Source organism: Antechinus flavipes, chromosome 4, assembly GCF_016432865.1.
Source record: "Antechinus flavipes isolate AdamAnt ecotype Samford, QLD, Australia chromosome 4, AdamAnt_v2, whole genome shotgun sequence".
NCBI classification, from domain to species: domain Eukaryota; kingdom Metazoa; phylum Chordata; class Mammalia; order Dasyuromorphia; family Dasyuridae; genus Antechinus; species Antechinus flavipes.
Genome location: NC_067401.1, coordinates 118,742,260 through 118,757,775, shown reverse-complemented (window position 1 = coordinate 118,757,775; position 15,516 = coordinate 118,742,260). Strand labels below are relative to the sequence as shown.

At 36.6% G+C, this 15,516-nt stretch overlaps 1 protein-coding gene and 1 non-coding gene across 5 annotated transcripts in view; both read right to left on the bottom strand.

Annotated features, from left to right (window-relative positions):
- The window catches only part of TEX14 (testis expressed 14, intercellular bridge forming factor), a 133,245-nt gene that overhangs the window by 91,776 nt on the left and 25,953 nt on the right, over window positions 1-15,516 (bottom strand). For all 4 annotated transcript variants that reach the window (XM_051994160.1, XM_051994157.1, XM_051994156.1 and 1 more), the window contains exons 3-5: window positions 12,970-13,084; window positions 9,903-10,068; window positions 3,962-4,098 (exon numbers count right to left, since the gene is read on the bottom strand). In XM_051994160.1, coding sequence (XP_051850120.1) covers window positions 3,962-4,098; window positions 9,903-10,068; window positions 12,970-13,084 — 418 coding nt within the window. The remainder of the gene's footprint in view (window positions 1-3,961; window positions 4,099-9,902; window positions 10,069-12,969; window positions 13,085-15,516) is intronic.
- LOC127563713 (small nucleolar RNA U3) lies at window positions 14,104-14,320 on the bottom strand. The gene has a single exon (XR_007954143.1). It is a non-coding gene; the product is annotated as a small nucleolar RNA U3 (small nucleolar RNA).

The following is a 15,516-nucleotide window of genomic DNA, read 5'->3' as shown; positions in this document are numbered from 1 at the left end:
AAAATTAAAAAAAACAAAGATCATTGGAACTGGCCCAAATCACCTTGCTGTTAAAAAGAGCCATGTCTCTCAGAGTTGATCATTACATAATCTTGTTCTTGCTGTGTACAATAATTTCCTGGTTCTGCTCATTTCACTTACAATCAGTTCATGTAAGCCTCTCCAGGCCTCTCTGGAGTCATCCTGTTGATCGTTTCTTACAGAACAGTAATATTTCATAACATGATGGGCATCCACTCAGTTTTCAGTTCTTTGCCACCACAAACATTTTTGTACACATGAGTCCTTTTCCCTTTATTATGATCTAAGAGCCTAGTCTCAATGAACATGTATAACTTCCTGGGACAGTTCTCTGTGTACTCTTGATTTCCTCCCCTTCAGCTATTATTTCCCCACACCTCCTTCCCTGGGTTCTTCTCCCTCTGCCTGATGGATCTATCAGTTTTCTCTTTCAAACTTAAAAAGAGATTTTACTTTACCCTTCTACTCCATCCACTTCCTGCTCTATACCTCAATACCTTTTCACTATCAAACTTCTTTAAAAAGTGATGTCACAGAGGTCTACATTTCTGTACTTTCCACTCTTCCACAATTCTTTGCAGCTCCGAGTCCTGTCAATATTAGGCTACTCAGATTGTTTCTCCAAAGTCACCAAGGACCAACTAATCACCAGATCCAAAGGCTTTTTTTCAGTCTTCATCCTCTCTAGAGCTTTTGACAGCTGTCGATATCCTTTTAAGTATTTTTTCTTCCTTTACCTTACCAAATAATAAACACTCTGCTGGTCTCAGTACCTCTAAAAAAAATTACTTATCTGACTCCTTCAGTGGAACCTTATTATCATCCCAAGACATTCAATTGAGTGTTTTTGCCTACAATTCTGTACTTGACCCTCTACTCTTCTCTGTCTACATTTTCTCTCCAAGAAGTCATGTTCACTCCCATGGCTTCAATTATCACCACTTTGAAGATGATTTCCAAATCTATAGATCCAGTTTTGACTACATTTCCAAAAACCCTTATTTCCAATTTCAAGTCCCTATAGGATATCTCCCTCTGAATTTCCATCTGGCATCTCAAATTTAGTATATTTAGTATAAAACTTACTGTCTTCTTCCCAAAATCTTCTTCCTCTGATTTCAATACTTCTGTCATTAGCACCTAATTTATCTAGTTTCCCATGTTAAGAACTACTTATAACTTTGACTCTCCTCTTTCTCTTCTCATCTTCAGTTATGAAGACTTGTGAATTCCTCCTCTTCAGCATTTCTTACATTTCTCACCTTTTCTCTATTCTCACTGCCAAAATCTTAGGACAGGCCCTCACTGTCACTTGCTTCGATTATTGCAAAAACCTCCTATCAAGCCTCCTTGCCTCCACCATCCCTCCTCTCCAATCCAGCTTTCACACAACTGCACGCTTATCTTTCTAATGTTAAGAACTAGTTATATCACTCCTCTGTTCAAAACCCTTTCCTACTGAGCAAAATTCAAACTTTACTTAGTCTGGTAATCAGAGACCTCCCTTCATGGACTGCCCTGGCACTACTCTCTCTATTCTTATATTACTCCCTCCATGAATTCTATGTTCCAGTCAAACAGGAATGAAGCAATTGTTGGTCACCCTTTCAGAGGCATCCATCCTTCACACTTCATAGCTCTATCTGCTCTACCTGATAGGTTCCTCTCTTGATGGGCCCTTTCTATTCCAAATCACATACTGTCAGCTCCACCAATTCTGTTCTGAAGTCACTCAGATCTCAGACAACACTTTGCTTCACACATCTCTTGTGTATTTTTTAGGTCACAACTATTTCTGTATGGGTCACACTCCACTTTCTAGACTGTGTGCTCTGTAAAGCCAAGAACTATTTTATCTATTTAAGCTTGGCATCTCTTCTAAGACCTGGCACAGAAGCTGTTTAAGTCTATTGCATTGAATTCTTGAATTTAGAGAACTAGTTGAGGTTCTTAGGGTACAGGGAATTGTACAAGCTCACACAGAAAATTAGAGGCAGAGATGGGGTTATCACAGGATCTCCTAATTCCAATTTATGTTAGTTTTCTCAATATACCATGGAATATGTCTTTATGTGTCTTGTCTCTCCAACGAGACTGTAAGCTCTCTTGAGGTCAAAAACCAAGATTTATATTCCTTCATATTATCAGTGCTCAGTTCATTGTAGATTGTAGACATTAAAATCCACTGAATGGTTTTGATGAATAATAAATGACTTCCCTCATGGGTCAGGAAGAAGTAAATGATTTTATCTACTTTCCAGTTCAGGACAAATGGCAAAGAAAATGGAAGTGATGTATTATTTCTAACAGTACAATTCTTTTTAATTTTTGCATTTTATATCATGAATGTCCCAAGACTATGTATTGTCTCCCCATTATTCACATTATTCACAGCTCAATCTGATGGGCTTAGCTGGTAACTGCCATAGCCCTAGAGCTGTTGAGGAAGTAGAAATTTCCTATATAAAATTTTAAAGCAAAACAAAATTTCCCGTTCTGCATCAATATTCACAGACTTCCTTGGAAATAAAACCCAAGCAAATGAATTGGGTTTCTAATGACAGTAATATTGAATTTATTTCAAGCTCAGCTACCTCATAATCTACCTCAGCTATCAAAAACACAACCAAGGCTTATACCCCAAAGAGATACTAAAGAAAGGAAAGGGACCTGTATGTGCCAAAATGTTTGTGGCAGCCCTGTTTGTAGTGGCTAGAAGCTGGAAAATGAAAGGATGTCCATCAATTGGAGAATGGTTGAGTAAATTGTGGTATATGAATGTTATGGAATATTATTGTTCTATAAGGAATGACCAGCAGGATGAATATAGAGAGGACTGGCGAGACTTACATGAACTGATGCTGAGTGAAATGAGCAGAACCAGGAGATCATTATATACCTCAACAACGATACTGTTTGAGGATGTATTCTGATGGAAGTGGATCTCTGCGATAAAGAGAGCCTTAATTGATCAAAGATGGACAGAAACAGCTACACCCAGAAAAAGAACACTGGGAAATGAATATAAACTGCTTGCATTTTTGTTTTTCTTCCCAGGTTATTTATACCTTCTGAATTCAATTCTCCCTGTGCAACAAGAAAACTGTTCGGTTCTGCACACCTATATTGTATCTAGGATATATTGTAACCCATTCAACATGTAAAGGACTGCTTGCCATCTGGGGGAAGGGGTGGAGGGAGGGAGGGGAAAAATTGGAACAGAAGTGAATGCAAGAGATAATGCTGTAAAAAATTACCCTGGCATGCGTTCTATCAATAAAAAGTTATTAAAAAAAAAAACACAACCAAGGACCAAGAAATAATAGGAGCAATAATAATGATGTTTGATCAAATTTTAGCTTCATGGAGGGGCTTAGACCAAGCTATATATGTACAAAGAAAAGACATTCATTTATTCACTCAAGAAAGTTATCAAGTAATTGTACTAAATGAATTACTATGACTTCAAGTATTCACTTATCTTTTATTGGCTCTCTTGGACTTTGGACCTTTAACTTTGTTGTAGGTAATTTCTGGTGAGGAAACTCCCTCTTTCAAAGCCAGTCCTCAGTCAAAATATTGCCTGGGCATCAAGAGGTTCAGTAACTTGCGTAGATAAGTATCCGAGGAAAGAGTTAACCTTAGGTTCTTCTTCTGAGGCTGACTCTTTCACTAGATGTTATCAGAAACAGTCTCCTTCCCCACCACCTACTCCCCACACCCTCCAAAAAAGACAAACACACAGAAATGTTAGAACTGGTTTATGTGGAACAGTGAAGGAAGAGGTTCCACTGCCTTGTTGATCAAGTCTGATTTTGGCAGGATGGCAGCTATTACAATCAAATGGCTGTCACCTCCCTATCTGACCATTATAGTTTAACAACCAGATGGCTGGCTACTTAAGTCCTTAATTGGGCTTCCTAGAAAGGAGGGCACTTACCCATGTATCAGATTGCCAAATCTGGATGGGCTAGAGATGAGTCTCTGTGGAGAGTCAATCCTCTTCAACAGATCATAAGAAAATCCCTGAATGATTGCCTGCATATGGGAGGCACAGCGGTGCATGAACTCCAAAATCTGTAATAAATGAGATATGAGCTCTTAACATCAGGCACTCACATATCTTGCCAATCATATACTTGAAGAAGAGGAAGGGGATGAGGAGAGAGAGAGATAACATTCCAAATCCAAACTCCTGCTTTTATATCTTTGTACAGTTTGTCTCTCAAGTACAGAAGGTTCTTCTTCCTCATCTTAAAACTTGTAGAATCCTCCTCCTCCTCCAAATGTAGCTCAAGATCATCTTCTTATCAGCCCTCTTCTAGGAATCCCTAGTTCTTAGGGCTTTCTCCTTCTGGAATCTACTCTCTATTGCTTTGAATACATTTTCTGTTTGCTTATCCATATATACACTGTATCCCTCCCACCAAAATATAAGCTCCTTAGAGGCAGGGACCATTTTGGTTTTGTCTTATGCCGCCAGTATCTTGCAAGTGTTCAGTAATGGAATTGACTTGAAATGATGCTATAACCTCAGATGTGACAATATCCATTGGATTTAGGTTAAGAACAGCTTTATTTCCATATGTAATAGAGAAAAATAGAGAACTTATTTATATAAGTTTTATTTCCCATCTGCCATACTCTAAGCCTGAGCTGTAACTACTTCCCAAGAAACCTGTGGCTGGACACTATCAAAGCATCATGCTTTGGGAAGACATAGAAACTCTGGGTGGATATCCTTGGTCTTCACACTCCTCTCCTGGCCATGGCTACTGGGTGAGAGATGGAATAAGACTGATCACTAACACAGGGGTGGCTCACATAGTGTACCTGAAAGGGATTGACTGCCCTCTGTGTCTGCAGAGTATCTGCATGGGGAAGTCCCAGATAGGAATCTTCCATGCTTCTAGTTCCAGAGTCATCTGTCCAGCCTTGCTTGTCATAAGAAAAAAAAAGGAGTTTTGGGCCAGAGGCAGCTACATGCCCAGAGAGAGGTTATTTAACTCAGCAAGGGCCCCACCCAGCCTAGAGCACCATTAGACATATTAATGTACTGCTATAGAAACAGGTGCTGACTGGCAACTTTCTCACACACTATTCAGTTCTGGGTCACAGAAACAGAGCAGATTGAGAAAAATCTACAATATGAGATTGCTTCCAAGTATAGAGGGCCTGGGCAGTATTGAAAAAGATGAAGTTCATAAGCAAACAGAAACTATGTGGTTCAACTCCTAGGAGCTAATCTAAATCTCAGGTCCAACTTCTAGCCCAGCCTATAAAGGAATAACCAAGGCAGAAATCTCAAATCCAAAGTAAACCTATAATTCAGCCTTTCTGAGGATTTTCCAGCTAGCTGATAGGGACTCAGTCCAGCAGTATCTTCTGTTGTTTAGACCCAAACCAACCCAAAAACTTGCAGAACTCAAGACTAGGAAGCATCAATCATACTTTGCCCTAAATCAGAACACTCGGAAAGAATTGTAAAACCCCAATCTGTACCTAAGATCCTTAAAGAACACAAAATATTTAAACCTCCCAGAAAGCAAAAACAAGACCAGCTTAGATCTTCCTTCCAAGAGTGTAATATAACCCAGCCCTAACATTAAATCTGAAATCAGAAAGTAGACTGGAAGAATGAGGCCATTAAAAAAAGAACTCTGCCATAAAAAGCTATTATGACAGGAAAACTCAAGATACAAACAGAGGACAGTGACTCCAAAACATCTATCTATAAGCAAAGTTTCAAAGAAAAACATATCTTGGTACATAATCAACTAAAATTCTTGAAAAGGTTCATGAAACAAGAATTTAAGAGTTAAAAATGAAATGAGAAGGGGCAGCTAGGTAGCGCAGTGGTTAGAGCACCAGCTCTGAAGTCAGTAGACCTGAGTTCAAATATGATCTCAGACACTTAACACCTCCTAGCTGTGTGATCTGGACAAGTCACTTAACCCCAATTGCGAAAGGAAAAGAAAGGAAAGGAAAGGAAAGGGAAGGAAAGGAAAGGGAAGGAAAGGAAAGGGAAGGAAAGGGAAGGGAAGGAAAGGGAAGGGAAGGAAAGGGAAGGGAAGGAAAGGAAAGGGAAGGAAGGAAGGAAAGAAAGAAAGAAGGAAGGAAGGAAGGAAGGGAAATAAGAGTGCTCAATTAAAAAAAATAGAAAAGAAATGAGAACTATTGAAGAAAGAATTGGAAAGGAAATTAATAATTTACACAAAACCTTGCCCAAGCAACAAATTTCTAGAAAAATAGAAAAGACCCAATAGAAGTTAATGAGGCCTCCAGTCTCAGAGGCAAAAAGAAATATTAAAACTTTGTTTTAAATGATTGGGGGAAAAAAGTCTCATAGTTAAAACCACTGAACTGTAAAAACATAACAAAGAGAAAAAAATTTAAGAATCATTAAACTACCAAACCATACAACACAGAAAAAGCCAAGACATTCTAGTTCAAGAAATCTTAAAAGAAAACTGTCTGTATCTTTTAGAAATAGGGAGAAAGTGGAAAGAATCTGTTAGTTACCTCCTAATAGAAATCCTAAAATTTTAAAGTTTCTAGAAACATCATAGACAAAATCAAGAGCTTTCAGATCAAAGATAAAATACTACAAAATTTAGAAATAAAGAATTCAAGTACCAAAGAGCCACAGCTAAGATCACACAAGATTTAGCAATCACTGTTCCAAAGTAATGGAAAATTTGTAAGACAATATTACAAAAGCTAAGGCTAAATTTCAATAGACTTGTGATGGAGAGAGTTATCTGCATCCAGAAAGAGAACTATACAGACTGAATATGGATCAACATATATTTTCATCTTTTTTGCTTTTTTCTTTCTTTTTTTTCTTTTAGATCTGATTTTTCTTGTGCAGGATGATAAATGTAGAAATATGTTTACAAGAATTATACATGTTTAACCTATTTTGGATTACTTGCTGTCTAGGGGAGGAGGTGGAGGGAAATTAAAGTAGAAAAATCAGGGATATAGGTTTTGTAAGGATTAACGTTGAAAACTATTTGCATGTAAGTGAAATGAGCAGAACCAGGAGATCATTACACACTTCGACAACGATATTGTATGAGGACATATTTTCATGGAAGTGGATTTCTTTGACAAAGAGACCTAACTGAGTTTCAACTGATAAATGATGGACAGAAGCAGCTATACCCAAAGAAAGAACACTGGGAAACGAATGTGAACTATCTGCGTTTTTGTTTTTCTTCCTGGGTTATTTTTACCTTCTGAATCCAATTCTCCCTGTGCAACAAGAGAACTGTTCGGTTCTGCAAACATATATTGTATCTAGGATATACTGCAACATATCTAACATATATAAAACTGCTTGCCATCTAGGGGAGGGGGTGAAGGGAGGGAGGGGAAAAAATCAGAACAGAAATGAGTGCAAGGAATAATGTTGTAAAAAAATTACCCTGGCATGGATTCTGTCAATATAAAGTAATTATCAAATAAAAATTTTAAAAATTAAAAAAAAAAAGAAAACTATCTGCATGTATTTTAAAACTATTAAAAATTTCCAAAAAAAAAAAAACCCTAAAGCAATTAAAAATAATTTGCTCATCAAAAAGTGAGTGTAATATTTCATGGGGAAAAAGTTGCTAGTTAACGAAACAGAAGACTTCTAAGAATTTCTGAAGATAAAGCTAGAGCTTCAATAAGAAGCTGAATAGAGCTGAAATTAGAAAAGAAAAAAAAAACAAGAACATAAAAATGGCAATGAATATAATGGAATGAATAAGAATAAACTGCTTATATAAGGCTCTATCTCTAATACATTTGTCCCCTTTGAATCCTATTATCATCAGGGATTCTAGAAAGAATCAAATTAGACAAGCCTGGGAAGTGGTTCTATTACATCTTTTTCCTGTCAGTTCTAAATTCCCTCCCTATCCTTCACCAGCCACTGAGGAAGTTAAGAAAAACAAAACCCATTATAAATATGCACAGTGATGCAAAACACTTTGTAACATTAGCCATGGAGAGAAGCAAGAAAAGAAAGAAGGGAGCGAGGGAGAAAAGAAAGAAAAAGAAAAACGTGATCAAAATTACTAAGTCTTTCAGAATTGTTTATCTTTAAAACATTGTTAATATTATTGTTGATGTGTAGCCTGTTTTAGTTCTGACATGATCAAAGTTACTAAATCTTTCAGAATTGATTATCTTTAAAAAATTGTTAATATCGTTGAGGTGTAGCCTATTCTAGTTCTGTTCACTTTACTTTGCATCTGTTCATACAAGTTTTTCCAGGTTTTTCTGAAAAAGAAAAACCATAATGTTCTATCATATAGATATCATCCTGATATACTATAATTTGTTCAGCCATTCAGTAATTGATGGTTATCACCCTACTTTCCAATCCTTTGCTACTTAAAAGTCCTTTTTCTTCTTTCTTTGATCTTTTTCATTAGTTCGTAAGAACACAATGTTCTATCATATAGATATCATCCTGATATACTATAATTTGTTCAGCCATTCAGTAATTGATGGATATCACCCTACTTTCCAATCCTTTGCTACTTAAAAGTCCTTTTTCTTATTTCTTTGATCTTTTTTTGGAGGGGAGGTCTGTTATGTCTTGATGATCTTGAGAAGAATGGAAAAAGAAGAGGAATACATTGAGACATGAAATGAGGGAAAGGAGGGTTAGGAATTATTTCATATAATCAAGGTGTAGCAAGTAGACATCTACAATATACAAATATGGAAGAAGGAATGAGGGAACGAACTGACATGGAACTTAACTCATCTAAACTTGTCAAAAGTAGAAAGAACACACACACACACATACACACAGAATAGACATACCTTTCACTCAACAGGGAAATAAAAGGTACAGGGAAAAGATATGGGAGGAAATTAGAGTGATGATAAATTAAAGGAGGGATTAATCCTAAGTAAAAGAAATTAATTAAAGATGCACAAAAATATTTATAGCTTTTTTTTGAGGTAGCAAAGAAAGCTAATCTGAAGGGATGCTCATAAATTTATTAATGGATGAAAAAGTTACAACACATTGAGTGAGGTGATGGAAATCCATAATGTTGTAAGAAGTGAAGGACATGGTACAGAGAAAACTTTTATGTTATAAATGAAGGAACAGAATCAGGACACTTTATACAATGACATCAATATGGTAAAGAAGAAACAACTTTGAAAGAATTAGAAATTCTTATCAGCATAGTGATCACACAAGATTCCAATGAACTAAAGATTAATCATGCTATTTATATCCTGACAGAGTGGTTAAGGACTCAGTGCAAAATGAGATAAATATTTTCCAATGCAAAATTTTCATTTGTTTGACCATTCATGTTTATGAGAGAGAAGAGATATGTGCAGTTAGGATGGCAAAATGAGAATATGGATTTTTACTAACTGAAAAAGATAAAACTGTAATTTTAAAAATTACCATGTAGCCTTTATATGATGCTTTAAGGATTGCAAAGCACTATACACTCAAATTTATGTATAATTATGTATCATTTACATACATAAAATAATTTGATCCTTACAACCCTATATAGTAGGAGTTATTCTTTTTTTTTCAGATTAGGAAACTGAAATTGAGTGTGGATAAGAGACTTGCCTAGGATCACACAGCTAAGTAAACTTCCAAGACAGGATTTGAATTCACGCCTTCCTGAATGCAAATCTAATACTGTTTACTGTGCTACCTAGCTTCCTCTACTAGGCTAGAGTTGTATTACAGATAATGAGAAATGATATTGCAATGATCTGTTTTAAACTCCTTCATTTCTTCTGAATCAAAACCCTCAATAGTTTTGAAGTTAAATTGAAGATTTAATCAAGCTCAAGGCTGCTTGCTAGAATGCATCCAACTTCATTTTGGGGCACAGCCTTACCGCAGTGCTTCTCTCCTTCCCTGCAGACAATGCCCAGCTCTGAGGTTTTTTGCCATCTTCATCATGGAGTCTCAGGTCACCACCTGCATCCAATAGTTTGCTGAGGATCCATTGATTGCCTGAAAATGCTGCTGCATGAACAGGGGTACTTCCATCAAAGCAGCGACTAAGGAACATTAGACTAAATGTTAGACCATAAATAGCAAGTGGAAATTCTTTTCCCCACAAAAAGCAGATGGGAAGAGCCTCAGAATACTGCTGCCTAGTTCTCCAAGTCTCTAAAACCCACAATTACAGAAAGCTTAAAAAATAGAGGCCCTTTACACCCAAGTCAGTCACATAGCATGTTAATGGCAGGGCTACAACCAGAACTCAGGGCTATGAATTGTTAGGAGGTGTCCTTTGAATCAAGTTATTCTGTACCACACCTCTGTGGTAGACCTCTTTTTATTAGTTTGATAACTAATGTGGTTGAAAAAAATCCCAACAACAAACACACACATTTAGGGTTGCAAGATAACTGTCATGTTGTCAGTTTGTCTCTCCCTTCTCCTCTTTTCTCCATTACTTAGAAATTTAGGGCCTGAGCCTCAGAGAAGTGATTTGCCTAAGGGTCCCACAGCTTGTAAATGGCGGGTACGGTTTAAACTCAACTACTGCATTTTGTTGTTGTTCACTCATTTCAGTCCTGAAATGATCCCATTTGGGATTTTCTTGGCAAACATACTAGGGTAGTTTGCTTTTCCTTTTATTGCAGCTCATTTTACAAATGAAGAAACTTAGGCAAATAGGGTTAAATGACTTGCTCAAGATCACATATCTAGTGTCTGAGGCCAAATGTGAACTTAGATCTTAAGGACTTTAGATTCAGGATTCTATCCATTGTGCCTGCCCTACTGCCTGCTCTGAAAGGTAGTATGGATCATCCTTTGGATACCAAAAATCTAGGGACAAAAGAGATGAAATTAAGTTTACTCCCGTAAAGTAGTTTGCCACGTGTAACAAGTATTTTTAATTCAACAAGTATTCACTAAGTACTTCCCAGTACAATGGGAGATGCTGGGAGATACAAAGCAAAAGTGCAAAAGTCCCTGACTTTAAAGACCTACTCTAACTGGGGAATATATACATATGTACATGTATGTGTGTGTATTCTGTGTATATGTGTATATATACATATATGAAGACATATATGTTCAAAAATAAATAAGTTCACATTAAGTAATTTAGAGTGAAACTATATCATTTGCATATAAAAATTCAAATTATGTAGGTAATGAAAAAATAGATTTGGAGAACACTGGTTTAGTTTAGATCATGGGCCTCCACACTTTTTTGTCATTTATTGAACTTAAACACTTTTAAATGCAAATCCTCAATATATGTATATTTATTTATAAATTATTTTAAAAAGCAGTGACACCTAACAAGTAGACTGCTGGTTCTAAAACTAAGAAGAACTAGATTCATATTCTGCCTCTGATACACAGTGGCCATGACATGTCAGTCTCACAACTCTTATGTCTACAACAGTTAAAGAAGGTGACATCTCCTTGAGCCTATAGAACTCCATATGAGCAGTTACAAATGTTGGCCCTGTTTATGTCACACACTTCACCTCTTTGAGTCTCAATTTCCCATATTGTAAAATTGGGGTTAGATGACATGGTTCTGAAATCTCTCTAGCTCTTATACAGGCACACTGCTTGAGGCTCACTTCCACTGTGTCCAACACAACAAAAAAAAAGCAAGCTGGAGGAGCTGGGTTCTGGGACTATTTTTTTTAAAGTTTCATTTGCCAGTCACCAAGTGATTTCCAGGTTATATTGGCAATGAGAGGGGAGAATTTTCCCAATGGCACCTATATATCAGAGATGTTTTGAGAACCTAGATATGTTATCATTGCTCAAGAAGAGTGTTGCGAGCTTACTCACATGCTGGAAGTGGTAAAAGAGGGGAGTACTGGCAAAAAATGAGTGAAGTGTGAAGTTTTATTGTAAATAAGTTGTATAATTATCTATTGTGGCACAAATACAATTAGAGCTATCTTCCCTTCCTCCAACAGAGGAATCACATAATTTTTACAATCTTTTACAACTCTACTTCAAAGACCACTACTATAAAAATCATCTTTATCATGTAACTTTATATTATCTATACTAACTGTAATATTGCTCAGTATAGCTTTCTCTTCTAAACAAAAGGCAGGATTGCATTAGATAATCTCCAGTTCCTCCAGAATCCTATGTTCTCTATAATCTAGGTCTATACTAAGACAAATTAATATTACATGTTTAGTATAATAAATAATGTTCTGGAGGCCCCTTTGATTTTAGGAATTTTTGAACTACTGTCACAAAAATAAGTATAAATACCTCATCCAACCTACTGCTGGGGGGAAAAAATCTAGTCAGGCTTAAGACTTAAGGATTTGAATTTTGCTCTCAAATCTCATTAATGAGATGAATGAAAAGATGAAGAATTGATGTTTTATTGAAAAATAAACTCCAAAAAAGAATCCAAGAAGAAATTATTGTACTAAATTGTTGTTTCTACTGTTCAGTTCTGCACACATATATTGTATCTAGGATGTACTGTAACCTATTTAACATATATAGGACTGCTTGCCATCTGGGAGGGGGGTGGAGAGAGGGAGGGGGGAAAATCGGAACAGTAGTGAGTACAAGGGATAATGTTGTAAAAAATTACCCTGGCATGGGTTCTGTCAATAAAAAGTTATTAAAAAGAAAAAATTGTTGGTTCTAAACACTGAACCAACATTCTCTCTGAACTAGGTAACAGAAGTTGTTTTAAAATGGATTTTAACATATTGATAAAAAAAATGAGCAAATGCTCATGTTAATTACAAATATCTCATCTATTCAGTTTAAGTAGACCTAGAAGGACTTATCTTACAAAGTTTTGGTGGGAATTCTATAAAAGTACTTCATAACAAATATTTCATAATTCAAATTAGCTTCTACCAGTCAAGATTATTATTTTCTAACATGATTTTCCAAAGATCTAAGACATACAATCTTTTGCATCATAATTGCAAGATACTTACTGATTTGGGTCTGATCCATAATCTACCAGGACATCGACTAATTTAGGAAGACCTAACAATGCTGCAGTGAAAAGTGCTGTCTGACCCAGGGAATTTACAGTGTCAACATAAATTCCTGCAAAGTAAATGAAAGAATGACAAAACAAATTTCATGACTTGTTCTTTGCTATTCAAATATAATTTTAAAGTTTTATATCAATCTTATCATGTGTAAACTGGGATTAATGTTTTATTCATTTTCTTAACTTTCTTCATCATGTTAGCCAAAAGTTTAACAGAAATAAACAAGAATCCAGTTGAATTTAACATGTAAAACGTGTTAATTCCCATCAAGAATTTTTTTTTCTGTATAATGTCTTATATTAATTAAAATGAAATCGTTAAAACATTTTTAAAAAAGCTTAACAGGAAGAAGAAGAAGAAAAAAAGACAAGGAAGGAAGCAATGTCCTAATATTTCACATTAAAGATTTGCTGAAAATCAGCCCCAGAAGATAAAAATCCAAATTATTAACAATTTTGGAATTTATGGTTGGAGCATTTTTAAAAAATTCAACTTTATATTGTTTCTAGTTCCACATTACCTCCTTTTCTTTTACTTACTGAGAAAACACATTACAGATATACATAAACATGCAAAATAAATTTCCCCATTAGCCATGCTTCAAAAGAGAGAAGAAAAAAAGTCTGTCCATCAGTCCTCTTTCTAGAATTGAATGGCATGTTCCATCAGTTCTCTTTCTAGAATTGAATGACATGTTTCACTATCACTTTCCTATCAGGAAATTATGGTTGGTCATTTTGATGTTCCAGAGTTGCTAATCTTTACAATATTGTTACTGTATAAATCCTTAGGTTCTGTTCACTTCACGTGAATTTAACAAGTCTCAACAGGTTTTCAGAATCGACATCATTTCCTATAGCATCCTAATATTACACCATAATTATTGAATCCCATCAACAAGCAATTTGCTTTATTTAACAAGTATGTCCCCCCTAATTTTAGAGTCAAAACAATGTCTCAGAAAGCAAAACCTTTACATAAGACAAGCAAAATGAATTGCCAGGTAGTAACCTAACCGAAACCAATTGTAAAATGCTATTCTTTTCAACGAAATCAAAGAAATTAAGGAAGGCCACTCAGCCTACGTTCCCTTCCTCTCACCCAACCCGAAGGAAGGGAAGAACGATCATCAATGGCAAGTGACAGCTGCTGAAAAGCAGCACCACAAGCCGGCTTCACGCTCAGAAGGGAACGCTACAGCTCCTCCTCGTGGTTACCTCCGTGCTACACTTTCAGCCACAATTCTCTAGTAACATACTATAGAAATGATCCCTGAAAGTATAGTCTTAACTAACACAGCTCTGACGCGCCCGCCACAGACGATCCCGCACTCTGTTAGCTTACGGCTACTTTTCCATGGAATCCTCCTGACTCCCACTCCCAGCCGACTCTATGCAGCTTCTCCGACACTCACAAGGACACATAAACCCCAAGTAGCTGTTCCCCCGGCCAGAAGTGGTTCCCAACACTGAAAGCTTCACGAGTGCTAATTAGCATACTACACCGGACAGCCAATCACGTACTGCAGTTTCCTTCCGCCCGTCCCTAACATTCAGTCGCCCCGATACGACCAAGGCTGGTGCTGGAGTGACTCTAAAAAGACACCTACTTCCCCAGTAGATCTGTATCACCTGATCAAGTTCTGAATACGGTCGAGGCCCGTCTCCGAGGGCACCTGCACATGTAGGAATCCTACACTGGCTGGGCTCTTCCTAGAAGAGTCTAAAGCAAGTGTCTTACGCGTTCATTCCTCAAACAGGCAAAATTAACACCTACTTTACTAAGTAAAATCCTTTCTAAACCTTACGGATTATGATCAAGGCCCATTTTTATTATCATTTTTAATGTAAAAAATAAATAACAGGACATTACCTCAGTCACATTGGGTGTCCCTAATGGTCCTCATGTACTTTAGAGTCTATTACAATATCCAGTAAGAGAAAATGGCAAATCATTCCAGCATTTTTGCCAAGAAAACCCTAAACGGTGCCGTGAAGTCAGACATAACTGAAACGACTCAACGAAAACAAGACTACTGTATGATTACTTTTTTTCAGTACCTTGATCTTGAGACATCAAGGAAATACTTTGACTATACTCACACCCCAAGATAAATAAAAACATAATTGAGATGGCAGAGCTACGGGCAACTCACCATGCTAGAAGAGGGGATACAAAGTGACAAAGTGCAGCTCCTCGAGAGGGTTACAATGTAAGAGAAGTTACATCGACCAAGGAAAGTAAATATAAATTCCATAGAAAGTATTTGTATTAGTGCCATGGGGATACTATGGAATGGTCAAAAAAAGCTTCCCTGAGGAAGAAAGCCTTAAATAAGATCTGGAAGGATGATTAAGCTTTAGAAAGATGGAAGGGAAGGAGAGAATAAGCATTTCCATAGTACCTACTATGTGCCAGCACCTTGCTAAGAAGAGAGGGAATCCTGAATGAGAATCAGGTGGTGGAAAAAAAAATCATTTAAAT